The sequence below is a fragment of the Thamnophis sirtalis genome, unplaced genomic scaffold, assembly GCF_051295495.1.
Source record: "Thamnophis sirtalis isolate CommonGarterSnake01/CBP01778 unplaced genomic scaffold, rThaSir2_p1.2 scaffold_15, whole genome shotgun sequence".
NCBI lineage: Eukaryota > Metazoa > Chordata > Lepidosauria > Squamata > Natricidae > Thamnophis > Thamnophis sirtalis.
The window spans coordinates 10,036,825-10,060,104 of record NW_028261395.1 but is presented as its reverse complement, the minus strand read 5'-3'; the positions used below and the strand labels follow the sequence as shown (position 1 = coordinate 10,060,104).

At 44.2% G+C, this 23,280-nt stretch overlaps 1 protein-coding gene across 1 annotated transcript in view; it reads left to right on the top strand.

The window, feature by feature from the left end:
• The first annotated feature begins 5,695 nt into the window (after positions 1–5,695).
• The window catches only part of MCU (mitochondrial calcium uniporter), a 159,599-nt gene continuing 142,014 nt past the window's right edge, over positions 5,696–23,280 (top strand). Inside the window, exon 1 of the mRNA XM_087701843.1 lies at positions 5,696–5,913. Coding sequence (XP_087557969.1) covers positions 5,743–5,913 — 171 coding nt within the window. The 5' untranslated portion in view covers positions 5,696–5,742. The remainder of the gene's footprint in view (positions 5,914–23,280) is intronic.

Genomic DNA, 23,280 nt, shown 5'->3' with positions numbered 1-23,280 from the left:
CTAACCCTTAACCTAACCCTAACGCTTAACGTAACCCTAAACCTAAACCCTTAACCTAACCCTATATTTTTTATTTTATTTGTCGCACTGCTGATGACATCAGGTACGCGCTTTGATCGGGCGCGCTTTAGTGGACCGCGGTTTTGACGGGTCAGAGTTAACTTTACTGGGATATACTTTTAAAATGTATGATATCATGGGACACTCTCTCTGAATACCAGAAGGGATATGAAACGGAACCCTCCTTTTTAACATTTAGGAAGTTTTTAAAAACATGGGGGTGTTTTTTGGTGCCGATTTGGAGTCTAGTGTCTGAATAGGTGGTGGCGTCCAAGTTGGGGTTGAATCTTGCTGCTGGATGATATATCACGGTTTCATGATTTTAATATTATCACTGCTGATGACATCTCTTCTTTCTGATACATGGATTCCATCGGTTGACTAATGAATTATGTTGCTGCTTGTACATTGCTTAGTTTCATACCTGTAGCTGCATAAAAGATTAGTAATGAATAAATGAATAAGAATACAGGTTCGACTTGTAACTGTTCATTTAGTGACTGAAGTTACAAGAGCACTGAAAAAAGTGTCTTCTGACCATTTTTCACACTTACGACTGTTCGTAGCATTCCCATGATCAAAATCGGTGTCCTTGGCAAATGGCATGTATTTATGACAGCTGCACTGTCCCACGGCCATCATCTGTAACCTTCCCAGCTGGTTTCCAACAGGCCAAATCAATGGGGGGAACCAGATTCATTTAGTGACCGAATGATTCACGGAACACCTGCATGGATTCATTTCACAACTGTGGCCAGAGAGGGCGTAAAATGGGGCAAAAGTCACTCAACAACTGTCTTGCTTAGCAATGGAAAAGGATTCATTTCACAACTGTGGCCAGAGAGGGCGTAAAATGGGGCAAAACTCACTCAACAACTGTCTTGCTTAGCAATGGAAAAATGGCTCAATTGTGGTCGTAAGTTAAAGACTACCTGTATAATGGGCACCATCACCGGGCGTCATCCAAGAAGAAGGACTAGGAATGACATGATAGCAGGATTTCAGTATTTGAGAGGCTGCCACTAAGAGGAAGGGAGTAAACTTATTTTCCAAAGCATCAGAAGACAAGAAAGAATGGATGGTAACTAATCAAGGAGAGAAGCAACCTGGAATTAAGGAGAAACTTTCTAACAGTGAGGACAATTAACCGGGGGGAAAGGCTTGCCTTCAGAGGTTGTAGGTGCTTCATCACTGGAGGTTTTTAAGAAAATGACCCAAGGAGCCAAAAATGGTCCCAGGCCTTTGGAGCAGGACTACCACATTTATGCATGCAACTCGGGCACCTCCTCTCCAGCTCTCGGGTATGAACAATTCATCAGTAGGACAAGTTGTCTCTGGAAGTTGTGGTGGCTCCATCAATGGAGGTTTTAAAGAAGAGATTGGACAGCCATTTGTCCGGAATGGTCTAGGGTCTCCGGGTAGAGCAGGGGGTTGGACTAGAAGACCTCCAAGGTCCCTTCCAACTCTCTTCTTCTGTAAGATTTGGCAGGCACTCATCTGAAATAGTGCAGGTTCTCCTGCTCGAGTAGAGGGCTGGACTAGAAGACCTCCAAGGTCCCTTCCAACTCTCTTTATTCTGTAAGATTTGGCAGTCACTTATCTGAAATAGTGCAGGTTCTCCTGCTCGAGTAGAGGGCTGGACTAGAAGACCTCCAAGGTCCCTTCCAACTCTCTTCTTCTGTAAGATTTGGCAGCCACTTATCTGAAATAGTGCAGGTTCTCCTGCTCGAGTAGAGGGCTGGACTAGAAGACCTCCAAGGTCCCTTCCAACTCTCTTCTTCTGTAAGATTTGGCAGCCACTCATCTGAAATAGTGCAGGTTCTCCCGCTCGAGTAGAGGGCTGGACTAGAAGACCTCCAAGGTCCCTTCCAACTCTCTTATTCTGTAAGATTTGGCAGCCACTTATCTGAAATAGTGCAGGTTCTCCTGCTCGAGTAGAGGGCTGGACTAGAAGACCTCCAAGGTCCCTTCCAACTCTCTTTATTCTGTAAGATTTGGCAGTCACTTATCTGAAATAGTGCAGGTTCTCCTGCTCGAGTAGAGGGCTGGACTAGAAGACCTCCAAGGTCCCTTCCAACTCTCTTCTTCTGTAAGATTTGGCAGCCACTTATCTGAAATAGTGCAGGTTCTCCTGCTCGAGTAGAGGGCTGGACTAGAAGACCTCCAAGGTCCCTTCCAACTCTCTTCTTCTGTAAGATTTGGCAGCCACTCATCTGAAATAGTGCAGGTTCTCCCGCTCGAGTAGAGGGCTGGACTAGAAGACCTCCAAGGTCCCTTCCAACTCTCTTATTCTGTAAGATTTGGCAGCCACTTATCTGAAATAGTGCAGGTTCTCCTGCTCGAGTAGAGGTCTGGACTAGAAGACCTCCAAGGTCCCTTCCAACTCTCTTATTCTGTATTCTGTAAGATTTGGGAGCCACTTATCTGAAATAGTGCAGGTTCTCCTGCTCGAGCAGAGGGCTGGACTAGAAGACCTCCAAGGTCCCTTCCAACTCTCTTATTCTGTAAGATTTGGGAGCCACTTATCTGAAATAGTGCAGGTTCTCCTGCTCGAGTAGAGGGCTGGACTAGAAGACCTCCAAGGTCCCTTCCAACTCTCTTATTCTGTATTCTGTAAGATTTGGGAGCCACTTATCTGAAATAGTGCAGGTTCTCCTGCTCGAGCAGAGGGCTGGACTAGAAGACCTCCAAGGTCCCTTCCAACTCTCTTATTCTGTAAGATTTGGGAGCCACTTATCTGAAATAGTGCAGGTTCTCCTGCTCGAGCAGAGGGCTGGACTAGAAGACCTCCAAGGTCCCTTCCAACTCTCTTATTCTGTAAGATTTGGGAGCCACTTATCTGAAATAGTGCAGGTTCTCCTGCTTGAGCAGAGGGCTGGACTAGAAGACCTCCAAGGTCCCTTCCAACTCTCTTTATTCTGTAAGATTTGGCAGCCACTTATCTGAAATAGTGCAGGTTCTCCTGCTCGAGTAGAGGGCTGGACTAGAAGACCTCCAAGGTCCCTTCCAACTCTCTTTATTCTGTATGATTTGGCAGCCACTTATCTGAAATAGTGGAGGTTCTCCTGCTCCAGTAGTGGGCTGGACTAGAAGACCTCCAAGGTCCCTTCCAACTCTCTTTATTCTGTATGATTTGGCAGCCACTTATCTGAAATAGTGGAGGTTCTCCTGCTTGAGTAGAGGGCTGGACTAGAAGACCTCCAAGGTCCCTTCCAACTCTCTTATTCTGTAAGATTTGGCAGCCACTTATCTGAAATAGTGCAGGTTCTCCCGCTCGAGTAGAGGGCTGGACTAGAAGACCTCCAAGGTCCCTTCCAACTCTCTTCTTCTGTAAGATTTGGCAGCCACTTATCTGAAATAGTGCAGGTTCTCCTGCTCGAGTAGAGGGCTGGACTAGAAGACCTCCAGGGTCCCTTCCAACTCTCTTTATTCTGTATGATTTGGCAGCCACTTATCTGAAATAGTGCAGGTTCTCCTGCTCGAGTAGAGGGCTGGACTAGAAGACCTCCAAGGTCCCTTCCAACTCTCTTATTCTGTATTCTGTAAGATTTGGGAGCCACTTATCTGAAATAGTGCAGGTTCTCCTGCTCGAGTAGAGGGCTGGACTAGAAGACCTCGAAGGTCCTTTCCAACTCTCTTCTTCTGTATTCTGTAAGATTTGGCAGCCACTTATCTGAAATAGTGCAGGTTCTCCTGCTCCAGTAGTGGGCTGGACTAGAAGACCTCCAAGGTCCCTTCCAACTCTCTTATTCTGTATTCTGTAAGATTTGGCAGCCACTTATCTGAAATAGTGCAGGTTCTCCTGCTCGAGCAGAGGGCTGGACTAGAAGACCTCCAAGGTCCCTTCCAACTCTCTTTATTCTGTAAGATTTGGCAGCCACTTATCTGAAATAGTGCAGGTTCTCCTGCTCGAGTAGAGGGCTGGACTAGAAGACCTCCAAGGTCCCTTCCAACTCTCTTTATTCTGTAAGATTTGGCAGCCACTCATCTGAAATAGTGCAGGTTCTCCCGCTCGAGTAGAGGGCTGGACTAGAAGACCTCCAAGGTCCCTTCCAACTCTCTTATTCTGTAAGATTTGGCAGCCACTTATCTGAAATAGTGCAGGTTCTCCTGCTCGAGTAGAGGGCTGGACTAGAAGACCTCCAAGGTCCCTTCCAACTCTCTTCTTCTGTAAGATTTGGCAGCCACTTATCTGAAATAGTGCAGGTTCTCCTGCTCGAGTAGAGGGCTGGACTAGAAGACCTCCAAGGTCCCTTCCAACTCTCTTATTCTGTAAGATTTGGCAGCCACTTATCTGAAATAGTGCAGGTTCTCCTGCTCGAGTAGAGGGCTGGACTAGAAGACCTCCAAGGTCCCTTCCAACTCTCCTCTTCTGTAAGATTTGGCAGCCACTCATCTGAAATAGTGCAGGTTCTCCCGCTCGAGTAGAGGGCTGGACTAGAAGACCTCCAAGATCCCTTCCAACTCTCTTATTCTGTAAGATTTGGCAGCCACTCATCTGAAATAGTGCAGGTTCTCCTGCTCGAGTAGAGGGCTGGACTAGAAGACCTCCAAGGTCCCTTCCAACTCTCTTATTCTGTAAGATTTGGCAGCCACTTATCTGAAATAAGAGCCGAGGTGGCGCAGTGGTTAGAGTGCTGTACTGCAGCCACTTCAGCTGACTGTTATCTGCAGTTCGGCTGTTCAAATCTCACCGGCTCAGGATTGACTCAGCCTTCCATCCTTCCGAGGTGGGTGAAATAACCCGGATTGTTGTTGGGGGCAATATATGCTGACTCTGTAAACCACTTAGAGAGGGCTGAAAGCCCTATGAAGCGGTATATAAGTCTAACTGCTATTGCTATTGCTATTGAAATAGTGCAGGTTCTCCTGCTCGACTAGAGGGCTGGACTAGAAGACCTCCAAGGTCCCTTCCAACTCTCTTCTTCTGTAAGATTTGGCAGCCCCTTATCTGAAATAGTGCAGGTTCTCCTGCTCGAGTAGAGAGGGCTGGACTAGAAGACCTCCAAGGTCCCTTCCAACTCTCTTATTCTATAGTCCGTAGAAGACTTGGCAGCCACCTCTCTGAAACGGTCTCTCCCGCTCGAGTAGAGGGCTGGACTAGAAGACCTCCAAGGTCCCTTCCCGCTCTGTTCCGATTGAAGTCAAGTGGCGAGGTACTGGCTTCCAGGTCAACGGGGCTTATTTTTGGAGCGAGTTTAATCGGGGTGAAGCACGAGCTGCCTCATCCTCGCACGCCTCACCTTTCACAGCCCCCCCCCGCCCTCATCCCGCCCGCGTGGGAGCCTCGCGCGTCTCCCACGGCCCCTCTCGGCTTCCCCGCGTCACTCCCTTCTCTGAGGAAACCTCCTCTCGCTCTCTCTCTTCCCCCCCCACCCCACTTCCAACCCGCGGCGTTTTCCCGCCTCCCCTGCAACCGCTGCAGCTTGGCGGCCGGGCGAGGGCGGAGGCAGCAGGGGGCGGGGCCCCGGCCTGAGATTGACAGGCGGCGGCCCGCGCCCTCAGCGACGGAGGGCCGCCCGATTGGCTGGCGCGCGCGGGGATCCTTTTTTTTGTCCCCGCCCTCCTCCCCACCCACCCTCCAAACTCCCCCCTCCCCTCCTCCTCCTCCAACACCCCCCCACCCCTTTCGAGCAATCCCGCAGCGCTGCCTGCCGGAGAGCGGCGGCTTCCAGTGGAGCGATGGCGGCCACCGCGGGCAGATCGCTCCTGCTCGTCCTCTCCAGGACTCCCGGCGGCGGCGGAGGCGGCGGAGGAAGCGGAGGAGGACCGGCGTTGGCCGCCGCCGGCTGCTTCTTGGGGCTGGAGCGGCGCCGTCAGCAGCAGCACCAGCAGCAGCAGAGACACCGGACGGTGAGTTGCCCGGGGCGGAGGCCAGAACAGGCGAGGGGCTTTGCGGGACTGGTTGCCCTTCAAGGGCTGGGAGCGGGCGGGGGTGCCGTCGGGGAAGCCCTTGGACGCCGGACTTCCCGGTGGCCGCCCGTCGGAGCCTCTCCTTCGCCTTCCCTCCTTAGGGCGGGGAGCCCTGCCCAGTCCCTGGCTCAGGGTCCGCCCCGCCAGCGGAGGGACCGCCCGCCCGGGGCAAGGACGACCCTCTTTCCCCGGTCCCGGCGTGGTGGAAGAAGGAAAGGCGGCCGGCTGGAGGAGAACGAAGGACTGGTTGCCGGTGGGGGGGGTGTTAAAAAGAGGCGACCCGCAGGCTGCGGAATGGGAAGGAAGCGCCGCCGCTGTGGCTGCTTTGCTTTTGCTGCAGCCCTTGGAGGTCTTTCCCCGCCTCCTCTCCGCTGCTGCATCTTTTGGCTTATAAAAATAAAAATAAAAATAACCATCATCATCATCATCCTCCTCTTAGTCGAGGAGCTCCAGGTGGGCGCGGCTGCTGCTGCTGGGCGAGAACCGATCATTGCATGCGAAGCGGTCGCCCCTGCGAGGAGCGCAGAGGGAAAGCGCGAACTCTTCTTTTTTTTAGTCACAGGCGCAGAGTTGGAAGGGACCTGGGAGGTCATCTAGCCCAACCCCCTGCTCAGGCAGGAAGACCTGCGCTAGGGATTCGAACCGCCGACCTTTCTGATCGACAAGCTGTCTTCTTCTCGCCTTCAGTCCCAACTTCGGGGAAAAAAAGGGAGGGGGGATCCTTTCCGAGAAACGACTCGGGGTGGATCCCGCTGGTTTTTGTTTTTTTAATGGGGGTGAACGGTGTTCAGACGTGCGGTGGGTTTTCCCCGTTTTCTGCGTCTCTTAAGCCAGTGTTTCTCAACCTTGGCAACTTGAAGATGTCCGGACTTCAACTCCCAGAATTCCCCAGCCAGCAAATGCTGGCTGGGGAATTCTGGGAGTTGAAGTCCGGACATCTTCAATTCGCTGGCTGGGGAATTCTGGGAGTTGAAGTCCGGACATCTTCAAGTTGCCAAGGTTGAGAAACACTGGCTTAAGCGAAGATGCAGGTCGCTTGACCGGCAGCGATTTTTGCCTTTCTTCACCCCCCCACCCCTCGCCAGGCCGTTTTGGCTTGTCACGTCTGAAGGCTCCAAAAACGATGACAGCCCGTCGATGTGTCAGGATTCACAAGCCACCTTGAATGCCAGCCAAGCGTTTTCAGCTCGGCTGCTCTGCGAACCCACCCTGGGGCAGCTGCTGTAGGGTGTTTGAGCACAGTGTTGTGTGAACCCATCAATATAGTCAACAAGAGAAAGCCATAAGCCATAAGATACAATGAATGGGTTGGAATAAAGCCCTGATACCTTTGCATGTTGATATGCCATTGGGATGTGATTCCAGAATCTTGTCACAGGTTGTCTGGTAACTCTTGTGGTTGGCATCTAAGTGTGTAGTAAAAGATGGGTTCATATTTAAGTTGGTAAAAATCCCCTCCTCTTATGTTCTGTTTTTAAGATGGATATTAAAGTGCTTTTGGCTGCTGCAGTCCACAGTTTCCTACTATCTTGTGGTGCCTTAAAGTTGTGAAAGTAAAGAGTACATGTTGTATGTAACAGTGGTTTATTAATTCTTTATTCTTCCCACTTTAAGGGGTTTACTCAAAACAAATATAATCACTTTGTGCCAGAGTAACTTCAGCATACTTTGTGGTAGTGGTTATTTTTTTGTGACACTCTTCGAATGAAACACGTTGTGAGGCTACTATCAATGGGGAAGGCCAATTCACTTAACAACTGGGTTACTAACTCAACAACCGCAGTGATTCACTTGACACTTGTGGCAAGAAAAGGTCGTATAATGGGGCAAAACTCACTTAACAACTGTCCTGCTTAATAACAGAAATTTGGGGCTCAGTTGTGGTTGTTAAATCAACAACTACCTGTATGCAGCAGTGAATTTTCAACAAGAGTTATAGTTGTAAATTTGTAACACTTTGAATGGGCCAGAGAGTATACAGGCCAGAAATTTTCAAACTTTTTCTGGAATCTGATACTTTAAAAAACAAAAAAACAGAACCTTTAATGATTTAAAAACTGGCAATAAAACTGAAACTTACATCACTGTAATTTGTGTATGCAACTGTGTGTATTATTTCAATTTTACAAAAATCAATGCCCTTATCATTGTTCCAGAAAGCTTTCCACTTATTTCAAATATAAAAAAGTAAACTGAAAAATTAATATTTTGGTGTAAAATTTTTAAACCCTAAATTTCAAAGTGACATGATAATTCAATATTCAATATTATAACAAAATTAATGTCCACTGAGTGGGTAGAACTGTATTTCATTAGAAAAATTGCTGTGGACATTCTTGGCTGTGTTCATTTTTTTGCCATTACAGAACTCTATTTTTACTTATCATAGACAATAGTTTTGATATATAGATGCCAAAGGTTAAAAAAAAACTTTTGCCAGAATTCAGGCCCCCCCAAAAAAGGTTTTTATAATGCTATAGATGAGTGATAGTTTTGTCTAATATAATTTATTTTTACAGAATACTGAAGTCTTCCAAATCCTAGCTGGAACATTTTAGTCTGAAATTAATATTTTTCAATCTGAAAAAGTAGGAATGATGACTGCTTATTAAAAAAATAAGTTAAATGGAACATTTATTAATTTCTTGATATGGTAGATCTGGTATTGATAGAGTCAGTCATGATGTCAGTTTTGTGCTGATTTGTTTGTTGAGAAATAAAATAATTTTCATGTGCATAATAATCATGTGAAAACATTCCTTGATTCTTACATAGCAATGCGAGTAAGTTATATATGGGAAACCAGGAATTATTAGTGCTGTGCTCATGTCCAATTCTGTCATTGGGACAATCAGGCATATTTTTTTCATCCTTAAAAGTTTAAAAGAATACGTTCAATGTTGCATTTGTTTTGTTTGAAGGTTATGGTAGATTTCACTGAACAACCAACTTGTGCTTGCAGTAGATGGCATTGCACTATTCTGGTGGATTTCATAAGGTCAGAAATCAGATAGTTTTCACTGTTTTCTGTCCTCTGCTATTCAATAAAAGGCACATTGAATTAAGGCAGACAGTTTAAGAAACACAACTGTAATTTATGTGTCGTATGTAGAACAGCTTCCTCCACTAAATTTGAAAGGCTGGCGTGCTTTTGATGACAGAAGCATGCCTGCTCTTGTAAGCATGTTTTATTATTTATTGTAGACATTTGGCCCTGTGAATATGTAAACTTTAAAAACCAGGCCACGTGGGACATGCCTGCATGTTCAGTTAGTTATTCAAAAGCTAAGTTCTCCTACCTCCTTCAGAATGAATAAATGAACTTAGCAAAAGAATTGGGTCTCCTGGGACAGGGAACATTTTCTGACCTTCCCCAATGTTTACTACGATTACTGCTATAGTTGTGAGATCTCTCCAGTGTTGTTTATTTTGTCGTCTTCTACCTTGTCAAAAGGTCAGGTGGCGGTGAAGGCATCTTACCTTATTATATGGTTATATTACCATCATAATGATGTTCAAGGTTGCCATGGTGGTAATATGATGTTTGTGTCATAACCTCACCCCATCACAAAGGTTGTGTAGATATTGTTGCTGTTGTTGCCAGCATTTTAAAAGAAGAGCAAAAGAAAAGAACAGTTTGCAGTAGAGAGCATTGTGCTTCTTTGTTTAAGAAATCGAACAAAATAAAAAAAAAAGTTCCTAGTCCCTGTTGTTTCTGTGTTCAAAACCTCAATAGTCCGTGGGGGAAAATCAGTAACATTGCATGGAAAGTGAGGCCAAAGTTGGACTTTATTTGGAATTATTTGGCCTTCCATAAGTTAGTTTATGAATTAAGGTTGGAATTCCTTCTGCGTTATTGACTTATATGGAATACACTGATCCCAGTATAAATGTATATTAGTCCCATCATTCAAGAAACAGCAACCAGAATTTTGCACCAACATTGCACTGCTATGCCTGTGATTTTGGCATATACTTCTATGAGGTATTTTTCCCAATTAAAGACATCACTCAAAATTTGTTGGGAAAAAAAAGGGAATATAATGAGTGTTCCTTTCTGTAAAGCTCTTGTATACAGTACTTTATCCACAAGTCTTACAGTATTGGTGTAGCTTGAATCTTTACAACCATAATGTAGACTGGGTAGTTGTGAAGAATTCTTTTTGCAGGATTTATTTATGTGAGCGAGTGAGTGTGTACAAATATGCATGTGTGATTGATAGCCTCCCTTTTTTTTTCTGGTTACAAAATTGTGCCAATAGTGAAGCTGTCATGCAAACATGTCCTGCGTGTTAATATTTTTCTAATTTTGTAGATGATTATCAAAAGTTCCACTTTACTAGATTGTGTTGCTTTCGTTTATTTGAGCCATTAATCAGTCTCCATTGCAGTCTACTATCTGCAGTTTCCGTGACAAGATTTTTTGAAATGCTTTGCTCATTTCCTTTTTCCTGGGGGGGGGGGGAGAGAGAGAGAGTGAGAATGAGAGAGAGAGAGAGAGAGAGAGAGAGAGAGAGAAAGAGTGAGTGAGTGAGTGAGTGAGAGAGAGAGAGAGAGAGAGAGAGAGAGACTGGCTTAAAGGTAGCCAACTAGCCAGGTGCTTTAAGCCACATTGGGTCATGTTGCCTCTTACTGTATGAAATGAAGAATTTTGCACTACATTTCTATCAAAGATGTAAGTTGTTGTTGTTTAAGGCTATTAGATAGAATTCAAAAGCCACACTACTGCTATGATTTTTTTAAAGTTCAATAAATTGTCACAAAACAAGAAACATTTTCTGTTATTTAATGCCAGTGGTAGGTTACCAACCACTTATAGATATTGTGTGCGCCTTTTTTTTTCTTTCCATTGTGGTCCTCAATTTCTCTTAAGAATGCACTAAAACAATTCCACATCATACTGCTAAAGAACAGAGGCATGATTTCCTATGAAATTTTTAGAGGGGGGGAGGGAATTTGAAATGATAAACCTTAGATATTTTTAGCAAACCAAGCTCTCCAAATAAAAGATTTGTCCTGGGGTAAAAAAAATGTTGCATCAGCAATCTTGACATTATTGCTCAATGGCCCGCAGTCACTAAACAACGGTAATCAAAAGTGCAGCCCCTAACTGCAAAAAGAATTGTCTATCTTATTTTAATATAAGAGCAAATATTATCCTTCATATTCTTTTTATATTTGATCACCATATACATCCCCCCTGAAGATAATTATATTTTAATATTTATCGAAGTTGCTGAACAACCAAAATAATGCATTAATGCATCAGTTATAGTAGGGATGGTGCATTGGTGGACAACCTGAAAAACCAACTTATGGGACAGATCATCCCAGATAAAATCATGTGAAGGGTTAAAACCACTTTATTATGCCTTATTAAGGCCATGCTTGAAATACTGCATCCAGTTATGGTCAAAAAAGATTTTCAGACTCTAGAAAGAATGCAGAGAAGAGCAATAAATATGTTTAGGAGACTGGAGGCTAAAACATAGAAAGAATGGTTGCTGGAACTGGGTATGTCTACTTTGATGAAAAGGACTAGGGAAGAAATGATAGCAGTGTTCCAATATTTCAGGGGTTGCCACAAAAAAGATGGAGTCAAGCTATTCTCCAAAACACCTGAGGGCAGGACAAGAAGCAGTGGGTGGAAACTAATCAAGGAGAGAAGCAACTTAGAACTACGTAGAAATTTCCTGACAGTTACAACAATTAATCAATAGAACGACTTGTCTCCAGAAGTTGTGAATGCTCCAACACTGGAAGTTTTTAAGAAGAGATTGGATAACCATGTGTCTAAAGTGGTGTAGGGTTTCCTGCCTAAGCAGGGAGTTGGACTAGAAGACCTCCAAGGTCCCTTCCAACTCTGTTGTTCTATTCTATTCTAAATCTAATGACAAAATATTGACATAAAATCTATGTGGCTGCTAAGACTCACCACTGACGTGATAGCAGATAATCCGCTTAATACAATTTCATCCATAAGAATTTTTCATAAAAGCTTAAAAACAATATCTAACTTCTACAAGGAAAAAACATTGAATATGCAGAAGATTTTTTAAAAAGGCATGTCCATCCTCTATCTCAGTGGTGGTAACCTTTTTCTGAAGGCCAAAATTGTGTCCGCGCGTGCCCACCCACTTGTGCATTTACGAATGACCCCCCCTTGTGCATGTGCAGCCCTCCCAATGTGTGTGGGGGAGTTTTTGCCCTCCCCAGGCTTCAGAGGCTTTCCTGAAGCCTGGGGAGGTCGAAAATGGCCTTCCCTGGCCCTCCAAGAGGCCAGAAATCAGCTGGCATGCGCGCTGGAGCTGAGGACTGCCGTGCTGGCAAATATGACCCATAGAATCACCATCACGGCTCTATCTTATGTAAAAGCCAGTGGTTCAGGTCAGTGGTGGGTTGCTAATCCTGTTCCAACCGGTTCGGTTGGAACAGGGCTGGCGGCGTCCTTGTGCACACGCGCAGTTCACGCCTGCGTCTTAGCACCTGCGCGATGCTCCAGCTGCTTGTGGAGACTTGCGCAGGCGCTGTATGTGCCATGCGCCTGCGTGGAAGCGCAGAAGCCTTCAAAGACCGGTAAGGAGGGCGGGCGGGCGGGTGGGCCCTTTGTCGTTCCCGGAAATTACTTACTTCCGGGTTCGCCGACCAACCGGTTCGCGGGGATTGCCGCGAACCTGTTGAAACCCACCCCTGGTTCAGGTGTTATCCTGGCACCAGGAACACCCGGGTCCAAATCCTCCTCCCAGCTCCCTGGGAGATTTTGCCCTACTTTCTCTTTCAGTTCTGTTTACCTCAGAGGTTTATTAAGGTGGAGATAAATGGGAGGAGGACAGAGTGCTTCGTATCCTACCTTGAGTACCTGAATAATAAAACCAATCTAAAATCTAATTCATACATAAAGTCTTCTTTGTTACTAACACTGCTGCTAACTCCCAAGGGTTTACCTTAGTTACATTGGATTATGAAATGACGTTTGAATGAAGTGCTGCTTTGAAGGCTCTCTGATGTGGCACCCGATTTCTAATTATCAGAATTTACTTAGCAACAGCTGTGCTTGTGCTCAAAACCCCTGGAATCAAGCAGCCTTGCCTTTATACATTTACTAAAGTCTATTATCCATTATTCTGAAGACTTCCAAAAGCTGAAACTCCTTTCATGCTGTATTACCTTGAAATGATTTATAGCAATAGCAATAGCAATAGCAATAGCAATAGCAGTAGACTTATATACCGCTTCATAGGCCTTTCAGGCCTCTCTAAGCGGTTTACAGAGAGTCAGCATATTGCCCCCAACAATCTGGGTCCTCATTTTACCCACCTCGGAAGGATGGAAGGCTGAGTCAACCCTGAGCCGGTGAGATTTGAACCGCTGACCTGCTGATCTAGCAGTAGCCTGCAGTGCTGCATTTAACCACTGCGCCACCTTGTCTAATGTATACTCTCTTGGCATGGCTATTTAAAGATCCGAAGAACTTTATTACACATGGAAATATCGGCATCCCTGCCTGTTCTTAACAGCAGTTATCCAACCCGTAAACAAGTTAAAAGTTAATTTTTCCTTTTGGAAAATCTCTTTCGGTCTTGCAAGCTGTAATTTATAATAATGCCCTATAATATATCACAGCTAACCGGTTTCAATACTCTGTTGGGTAGGTTCAGATGTGATTTTTAAAAAGTTGACATCTTGGAACCAAAGAAAGAATAGTGAGATTCTGGTAAGTTCAGTGTTTTCATCAATTTACTTGTCAGTAATTTTTGTTCTTTTAGGATCACAAGACTTCAGGCTTTGTGAAAGGGGAATTTTGATGAATTGAATCAACAGTTTTATTGCAATCATTGGCCAGGTTTTTGACTTTTTGGCTAGGTTCAAATCAGTTTAAATTGGGCCGGTTCATGCAGTTTGTTCAGCAGTAGATCATATGAAGGCATGAGATATGCTACAAGTGTCCTGAATATGCTATTTATTAGTGCTCGTACAGATGTAGCAATATGCTCTTATAACTCTTGTGCTATAGTAAGACCAGGAATTGGTCTCCATGAACTGTTGATTATATGACAAATTGGTTTGGAAATAGTGCTATTAGCTTGGTGTTGGTTAAAATTATGAAAGTCGAGAATGTGTGTGTGTGTGCCTGTGTGTGTGTATTTTAAAAAAGAGGAAGCATAAGTGGATTAGAAATCTGACTGATGTTCATGATATAATTGATTTGGCCATTTGAAGAGGATAAATGTCTTCATGTTTTTAGTCATAGCTCTTCAGAGGCATAGCATCTAAAAAGCTCGTCAGTTTCATTAAAGTACACGGATCTTAATAGAAACCTTTACAGAACAAAACAAGAGCCTTTAGCAAGTCACTGATAGCAATTAAGCCGCCACGATATCTTTAGTCTATTCCGGAATAAATTATGGGTTTGCAAAAGCATTGTGTTCTGAGCTTGGAATGGCCACACTAAACACTCTTAACGATGGACTAAGATACATGTTCAGGAGAGATTTGCTGGGATCCTGGCTTAGTGTGCTGTGATGTCTTTAACAAAGCATAGTGTATGTGTCCTTCTGAGACTAGTCTTTACAAAATACATAGAATCGCTGCGTTTTAATAGTGATTGATAAGGAAATAATATGGTTCCTATGTAGTTCTTGTTAAGGTGGACTACAGCTTTTCTAAACCTAAGGTACTTTCTTATGCAGAACACATTGTAATTTCCAAACATGATGTCACTTATTGGATGACATGTCCATCTGGGTTTAGTTCCAGGTGGGAGGAAAGACACTGGAAATATGGAGGCTGATTGGAAAGATGGTTTAATGGTGGACAGGACCACATGGTTTGAGGTCTTGGGCTTTTTTGCCCTAGCACATGGGTTAGAGAGGGAGAGAGATTTATACCTTCTCTTGGGCCCCGCCTTGGAGCTTCCTGTTCCTGTGTAAGAAATGTTCTTTGATTGGTTTTCAGACTTTCATGGGGCCATGCAGAGGTAAATTTGTAGGTTGTCTTAAGTCCCATGCTTGGTTGAATCTTGCTGGGTGATGATGTAATGAAGGGGCTTTGGGAAATTCCTATTATGGCTGAATGGTTTTGTCCTGGTTTGGATCTTGAGTGAGGGCTAATCCTATCACCCTGGAGCTGAAAGTCTTTTGTCTTGTAGCTATGCTGGCCCAGTCTTTCTGGGCTATTAACAAAGGGGGGCAGCTTTCCAAGAGAATGTTTCTCCTTTTCTCATCCATGGAAATATAATATTCTGCCTTTTTAATATTTTCAAGAATATTTTATTCTTCTAGGAGAGGGATGGGTGCTAGCTTTCTACACACTTAAGCATTGTATCACTGAGGTCAGCTCTGCGTTCTTCAAGAATATATATTCTGGACTTGATTCATTTTAGGCTTAGCTGAGCAAAGGCATTTATAGCCTCCCTAATGGGTGGGGCTCAAACATCGTACTAAGTCATCACTTGTTTAACTATGGTTTATGGAATGAAACAAAGAGTATTATGCCAGTGATGACTCAACCCAACGTACCCAGCCATGGGTTTTTTTTCCAACTACTGTTACTTGATTAGCCTTTTTTGCATATAGTCTTTAGATGTAATTAATAAATTGTTTCAGCTGTGAATTGTTTTAATTTATTTGCATTTATGCAAAGCTTTCATATTCCTGTGTTCTCAGGAACCGGGATGCCAAGTTGTCATTTGAAATGAGAAACAGGTATTGAATTTATGTTAAAAGAAATTGGAGGAAGTGAACAAAAATGTTCTTGGAATTTTAACCTTTAGTTTACTTTACTCTATTTATATGCCAGCCCTATCTCACTCTGCAAGGCAATTCGGGGTGGTGTACAATTGCAGTCATAAATGCAACAAATATTTTAAAATGTTGACAACGTTAGGACCAAAGGTAAGAAAAAGCAAGATTGGTACAATGGTGGCATCTTCTCTGTTAGTTCACCAGCCACTTCCATCATAGGACTCCAAGCCAGGTTTTTATGCTCTTCTGGAATGCCAAAAAAAGGGGGGGGGGAGACTTTACACAGGAAGTAAGATAATCTAAAGAGCAGGAGCACAGCAGAAAAGACTGCCCTTCTAGAACCCCTCCATCCAAAACTCTTTGACCAATGTGGGCTGCAGAATGCCCCCTTGTGCTAGATTGAGTGGGGCTCATACCATTAGGCCAAGATGCTTCTTAACCCTTATAATCATCAGTTACGTAAACCGAGATTCACAGTATTTTTACTACAAGCACTTGATGCCTGCTATTGCAGTGATTCCTTCTGGATAGTTTCATGATGGTGATCACTTAGATCAAGGGTGTCAAACTCAAAGCCCAGGGGCTGGATCCAATCCACAGGGTGCTTAGATCTGGCCTGGGGGGCTGCCCTGCAAAGAGTAAAGGACCAGCCTGCAGTGCCTCTGCCAGCAAAAATGGAGCTTGGGAGAGCTGCGGGCAACCATCTTGAGCTCCATTTTTGCTAGCAGAGTGTTGCAGGAGGCCATCGCAACTGAAAATGAAGCATGAGAGGGTCGCGGGAGGCCTTCCCGAGCTCTGTTTTAGCTGCAGGAGGCCGTCGCAGCCAAAAATGGGAGCTCGGGAGCCTGTTTTTGCTGGCAGAGGGCTTAGGCCTCGTGATGGCAAACCTATGGCATATCTGAGGGCACACAAAGCATTGCCCTGTGTTAGCTCCAGCACGCAGCCTTCCGGAGGGCCTTCTGGAGGGCAGGGGAGGCTGGTTTTGCTCTCCCTAGGCTTTAGGGAAAGCCTCTGGAGGCTGTGGATGGCGGAAAATGGGCCCAACGGGCCTACCGGACGTTCAGAGGCTTCAGTGAAGTGTTCATGTGCAGGGGAATGTGGGGGGATGTGCGTGCAGGGGGAGGGCATAGCATTATGGGTGTGGGCACACACACGCGCACCCTTTTGGCACCCGAGCAGAAAAACGGTGCTCCAAAGTGACTGATGTCAAGTTGGCCACGCCTACAGACTGGCCATGCCCACCATGCCACCCCCAAGGTGAAAAACAACCCTGATGCGGCCCTCAATGAAATCATTTCATTCATTCATTCATTTTATTATATTTATATGCCGCCCTTTTCCCCCGAAGGGGACTCAGGGCGGCTAACAATTCAAATCAGGGAAGGGGGGGGGTACAGACAAAAAATAAAAAACGAAACATAACAATACATAATTTAAAAACACACAACAGTCATACCATTCGAGACGGGGGCAACAGCTCTTTAGCCCCAGGCCTGTCGGAACAGTCAGGTTTTAACGGCTTTGCGGAAGGCCTGGAGGGTGGTGAGGGTTCGAATCTCCACGGGGAGTTCGTTCCAAAGGGTCGGAGCAGCCACAGAGAAGGCTCTCCTCCGGGTAGTCGCCAGTCGACACTGGCCGGCGGATGGAATTCGGAGGAGGCCTAATCTGTGGGATCTAATCGGTCTAGTGGAGGTAATTGGCAGCAGGCGGTCTCTCAAGTACCCAGGTCCAATACCATGAAGGGCTTTATAAGTGATGACTAGCGCCTTGAAGCGTATCCGGAGACCAAATCGAGTTTGACACCCCTGACTTAGATCAAATATACATTTTATATATCTACATGGGTATTGAACATTTTTCATGCTATCTGTTGCCACTTGTAGGGACAGAAAAATTTAGATAGAAACCTTCATTCTTTTATCAGCACAGCTGCATATCAAATTAGAGAATTAGAAGGGGGGAGCTTTAAGTATATTAAGATAAGAGATGAGAATGAAATCCAGGTTGTGCATTGCCAGCAACCTCGGATAATATCCCCTGTTGCTGTATTTTGCACTTAAAAATGGGGAGATTTAAGAGGATCAGTTGAAAACCGGCTATAAAATCAGAAAGCGAAAGTTGACACTTGAAAATTTGTCATAATTTCCTCATAATGGTGGTTGTGGAGGAAATTACGAAGAAATTGTGTTATGTTTGTTTGCTGCCTTGAGTTACCTATGAAAACAAGTACAAGCAGGATATAAATAAACAAACGTAATTGTGAATGAATCCTACAACCTTATCCACACATTCGGTTCAAAAAGGTATTTTCTGTAAAATAGCAGTTATAGCAATAGCAGTTAGACTTATATACCGCTTCATAGGGCTTTCAGCCCTCTCTAAGCGGTTTACAGAGTCAGCATATTGCCCCCAACAACAATCCGGGTCCTCATTTTACCCACCTCGGAAGGATGGAAGGCTGAGTCAACCCTGAGCCGGTGAGATTTGAACAGCCGAACTGCAGAACTGCAGTCAGCTGAAGTAGCCTGCAGTGCTGCATTTAACCACTGCGCCACCTCGGCTCCTGAATATTAGATAGAACCCTGATATTAGATAGAACCAATAGGATCCTGCTGGTTTAACAACTGCTTTGGTAGTTCACGTGCTTTGTGTGCGATCACAGCTTTAACAAAACTTACGTTCCACGTTACCTCTGGGGAGTAACACACCGCGCAAATCAGCTGAGAGGATAGAAGTAAGTAAAGCGCAGGGGCAGGCGGGCAGACACACCTGATCGTTGGAGCGAAGCATTCACTCTCCACCTCATCGTTGGAGCTCCCGGTACGCCCGAACTGATCCGCCCGAACTGATCCGAACCGGCTGAATCCCACCCATGGATAGAACTATTATAACCATTATATTCAAACCAGATAAAAGAAATAGGTGTACTTCAGAGTGGTTCCACCACAAAACCGCGGTAGACAAAAGCGCGCTCGACGAAAGCGCGTACGTGACGTCATCACAGCGCGACGAAAACATCGCGCTGTGAGCGGTAAATTTAAAATTAAAGCGAAAACCTTACCCTAACCCCCCCAAACCTAACCCTAAACCTAACCCTAAACCTAACCCTTAACCTAACCCTAAACCTAACCCTAAACCTAACCCTTAACCTAACGCTAACCCTTAACCTAATGCTAAACCTAACCCTAATGCTTAACGTAACCCTAACCCTAACCCTTAACCTAACCCTAACCCTAAACCTAAACCTAACCCTTACCTTTATGTGAATCGGCTTGCTTTAATTTTATTTTAATTTCAATTTAATTTATTTTAAATTTTTTTCGTCGCGCTGCTGATGACGTCAGGTACGCGCTTTCGTCGAGCGCGGTTTTGTCTACCGCGGTTTTGACGGGTCACGCTTCAGAGTAAAAGCATGTAGACAGGGTAGAGAAGATAAATAGATAAGACTTATTACGATCATAAACCAAGAGAAAGAAAAGACCACTATGGTAAAATATTGCATAACCATTAGGAATTACAGCTCCTCACAGGCCAGCATTTACACACAGTAGAAAAAGAATTGGCAACATTTAAGACACAGATATTACCTTTGTTATCTAACAGGTAATGCAAGTGGAATAAATCAGAATGCCCTGGGAATTTAGAAGGAAGAGGAAGATCAATTGCAAATGAATCTCCCTGTAGAACTGGCTACATAACAAAACATGAGCTACATTTTTTATTGTACCTGGCTCACAAAGGTACCATTGTTTAGCAAAGGAGATTTTCTGTGCTTCTAGCCTACTGTAGGTAGGGGGGGGGGAAAGGTTTAAGGGCAATGTCTGTTTATCAACCTACAACTTAATCTTAGGGATGGATGAATGCCTTGGCAGTTCCTGCTTATGTGTAGGCATGGCTTGTTTAAACATAGAGTTTGCTAAACAGTTGCTAGGCTCACACATGGAAAGTAATACAAGCATTGTTTCCAAGATACAATTATTATAGTTGTTTATTAAATTGAACATAACCTTCCACTCTAGTGTACTCTGGGCAGCTTACAAAACACAATTCAGCAGTGGTGGGAATTCAATTTTTTTTTTGCTACTGGTTCTGTGGATGTGGCTTGGTGGGCATAGCAGGGAAAGGGTACTGTAAAATCTCCATTCCCACCCCACTCCAGGGGAAGGTTACTGCAAAATCCCCATTTCCTTCTGATCGGCTGGGACTCGGGAGGTAGAGAATAGATGGATGGGTGAGGCCAGCCAGAGGTGACATTTACTGGTTCTCCGAACTACTCAAAATTTCCGCTACCGGTTCTCCAGAACTGGTCAGAACTTCCTGAATACCACCTCTACAATACAGACACTCCTCAACTTACAAAAATGCATTTTGTGACCATTTGAACTCACAACTGCACTGTAAAAAGTGGCTTATGGCTGTTTTTCACCCTTACAACTGTTGCAGCAGCCCTGTGATCACGTGATCAAAATTCAGACATTTGGCAACTGACTCGTATTTATGACGGCTGTAGTGTCCCGGGGTCATATGATCATCTTTTGTGACTTTCTGACAAGCAAAATAATGGGGAAGCCAGGTTCACTTAACAGTTGTGTTACTTACTTAACAACTGCTGTGATTTGCTTAACAACTGTGGCAAGAAAGGTCATAAAATGGGGCAAAACTCACTTAACAACTGTCTGGTTTAGCAACATAAATTTTGGACTCAATTATGGTCATACGTTGAGGACTACCTGTACAAGGTGAAAATAATTAAAAATGAACAAATTATTGGATTTGCACTGTACATGAAGTAGGCGGTATATAATAGTTTGGAATACAAGCAGTCCTCAACTTACAACAGTTTATGTAGTGGCAATTCAAGTTACAACGTTTTTTTTTTTTAAAGTAACATGATAGTTTTTCACACGACCATTGCAGCATTCTCATAAGTCAGTGATCAAAATTTTGATGTTGGCAACTGACTCGTATTTATGACGGTTGTAGCGTCTCGGGGTCATGTGAGCATCTTTTGTTATCTTCTAATACAGTGTTTCTCAACCTTGGTGACTTTAAGACCTGTGGACTTCAACTCCCAGAATTCCCCAGCCAGCTATGGTGGCTGAGGATTTCTGGGAGTTGAAGTCCACAGGACTTAAAGTCGCCAAGGTTGAGAAACACTGTTCTAATAAGTAAAGTCAATGGAGAAGCCAGATTCACTTGACAACTGTGTTACTAACTTAACAACTGCAGTGATTCACTGAACAACTGTGGCAAGAAAGGATGTAAAAAGGGGTAAAATGCACTTAACTGTCACGCTTAGCAACAGAAATGTTGGATTCAATTGTGGTTGTAAGTCGAGGAGTACCGTATATACTCGAGTATAGGCCGACCCGAATATAAGCCGAGGCACCTAATTTTACCACAAAAAACTGGAAAAGTTATTGACTCGAGTATAAGCCTAGGGTGGGAAATGCAGCAGCTACCGGTAAATTTCAAAAATAAAAATAGATACCAATAATGTTTTTGAATATTTATTTCAAAGAAAAACAGTAAACTAGCGGTGTATTCAATGAAATACTTCACTCACCTCATGATGCTGATGTCCCGCTGTGATGCTGATGTCCCGTGCAGCCGCGGGAGCGATGTCCCGCCTCCTATGACACACGGCACAGTGATTCCTATCATTGGATCACTGTACCAGAGGAGGTGGGACATCGCTATGTGGCTGCTTGCCATAACAAGGAGGAGGTGGGACATCGTTGCAGAGCGGCAGGAGGGGGAGGAAGGGGAATCGTAAGACAGCCCTGCATTACATTAGAACGTGAGGAGGGGGGATGGTGCGGTGCGCGCTGCGCGGCAAACTGACACAGAGGGAGGGGAAACTCACAGGGGCACTGGGCCATTCACGAGTGTCACCCAGCGGCATGGCCCCGCCCCTTTTTCTCCTCCATTTCGGGCAAATTTTTCACTGACTCGAGTATAAGCCGAGGCGGCTTTTTTCAGCCCAAAAAGTGGGCTGAAAAACTAGGCTTATACTCGAGTATATACAGTACCTGTAGTTATAAATCTAGGCTGGGTTCTCGTCTTTTGATCTTGGGTTTCTTCTGCTATATGCTGATTTAAAGTAAAGAGATCAGGATAACAAGCGGGAATTGCAATGCTGATGTTTGCTAAATTAGAGTTCTCCAGTTCAGATGTCAAGGAAATTAAAATCTTAATACAAAAATGCTCCAACATATGAAAAGGTAAGAGAGAGATTCATTGATTATGCCATAAACTATGGGCATGATGCAGAATTAATTGGATTCCAGTCTCTTTTAATCAGTAGGAGTGGAATGCAAGTTGAACAATTTGATTTGCATCTAGATCCAAATTAACAATCCCCCCCCCCCATTTCTATTAGACTACCATCTCCTATAATGTTATACGTTTATACGGAGAAATGGCCATTTTCACTCTTTTTCATTTATGTGTAAGACAAAAATATTCCTTTTTAACTGGGAATTAAAATGCACTGTGTGTGAATGTAATACACATTTAAACTGTTCGCTGTGTACAATTAATTTGGCATTAAAAAAAAACCCCTTCTGAAATGAGCATTAAGTATGGAATGCTCAATTTTCTGAGCCCCGTAAAACTTGCAATTGGAGTTTTCTTGATTCACTTCTATATCCCTGTTACAGTATTTTCTAGACGTTTTTATAACTTTATTTATTCTATTTAAGGGTGTTACAGAACACCGTCAAACCAATTCATTTACACACAAAAAAAACACACACACACACAAACACACACACGAAAACAACCCCAACTTTTTTAAAAAATTAACACGATTCATACAAATTGGAAAAATATAGCAACTGAAAAAAGAACTCAGGAATTTTTTAAAAAATCAGCAAGGGTGTTTTTTTGTTGGAAAATCATTGTTGCACTGAATGATTAACTAGCAGGTAGAAAAACTGCAATGCTGATTGGCAATCTCTCCCAGCTAGCATTATGCATCATTTAAAACTGCTCAAGCTGTAGGAGGAATTTGCTCTCCAGCAGCTAGAACTAAAATGAAATTGAAGTGAAACTTAAAAGCTGTAGTGTATGGGCAAACTCTTAACTGTCTTGAAGTCGTTCTTATTTTGGGGAGGAGTTAATGCTGTTGTCAGACTTGACACCTCTGAACAGAAATGAACCTTGGTGCCATTTGTTGAGAAATGTATCGTTTATTAGAAGTCAAGTGTATTGCGGTATTGCAAAGCCAGAACTGAGAGTCGCATGCCAAAATCCCTAAATTCTACTTTGCCTTCCCTTAACTCTAACCTCACTGCCCACTCCAGTGCAACCAATCAGGTTCAGGCAAGATAGTTTCATAAAGATCAGTCCAAGCTCGTTTTGGTATGCGGCTTCCTCCTCCTTCCAGCTGGATGACCTTGAGGGAACTTCTTGAGGAGACGGAGCACTTACTTTCATTTCTCCAAGCCTTCCCCCTTCATTCTCCCTTCCCACAGTTCATGGCAGTCTGTCACAGCATAGCAGCAAAGCCAGTGGTGGGTTTCAAAAATTGTTCTAATCTACTCTGTGGGTGTGGCCTCCT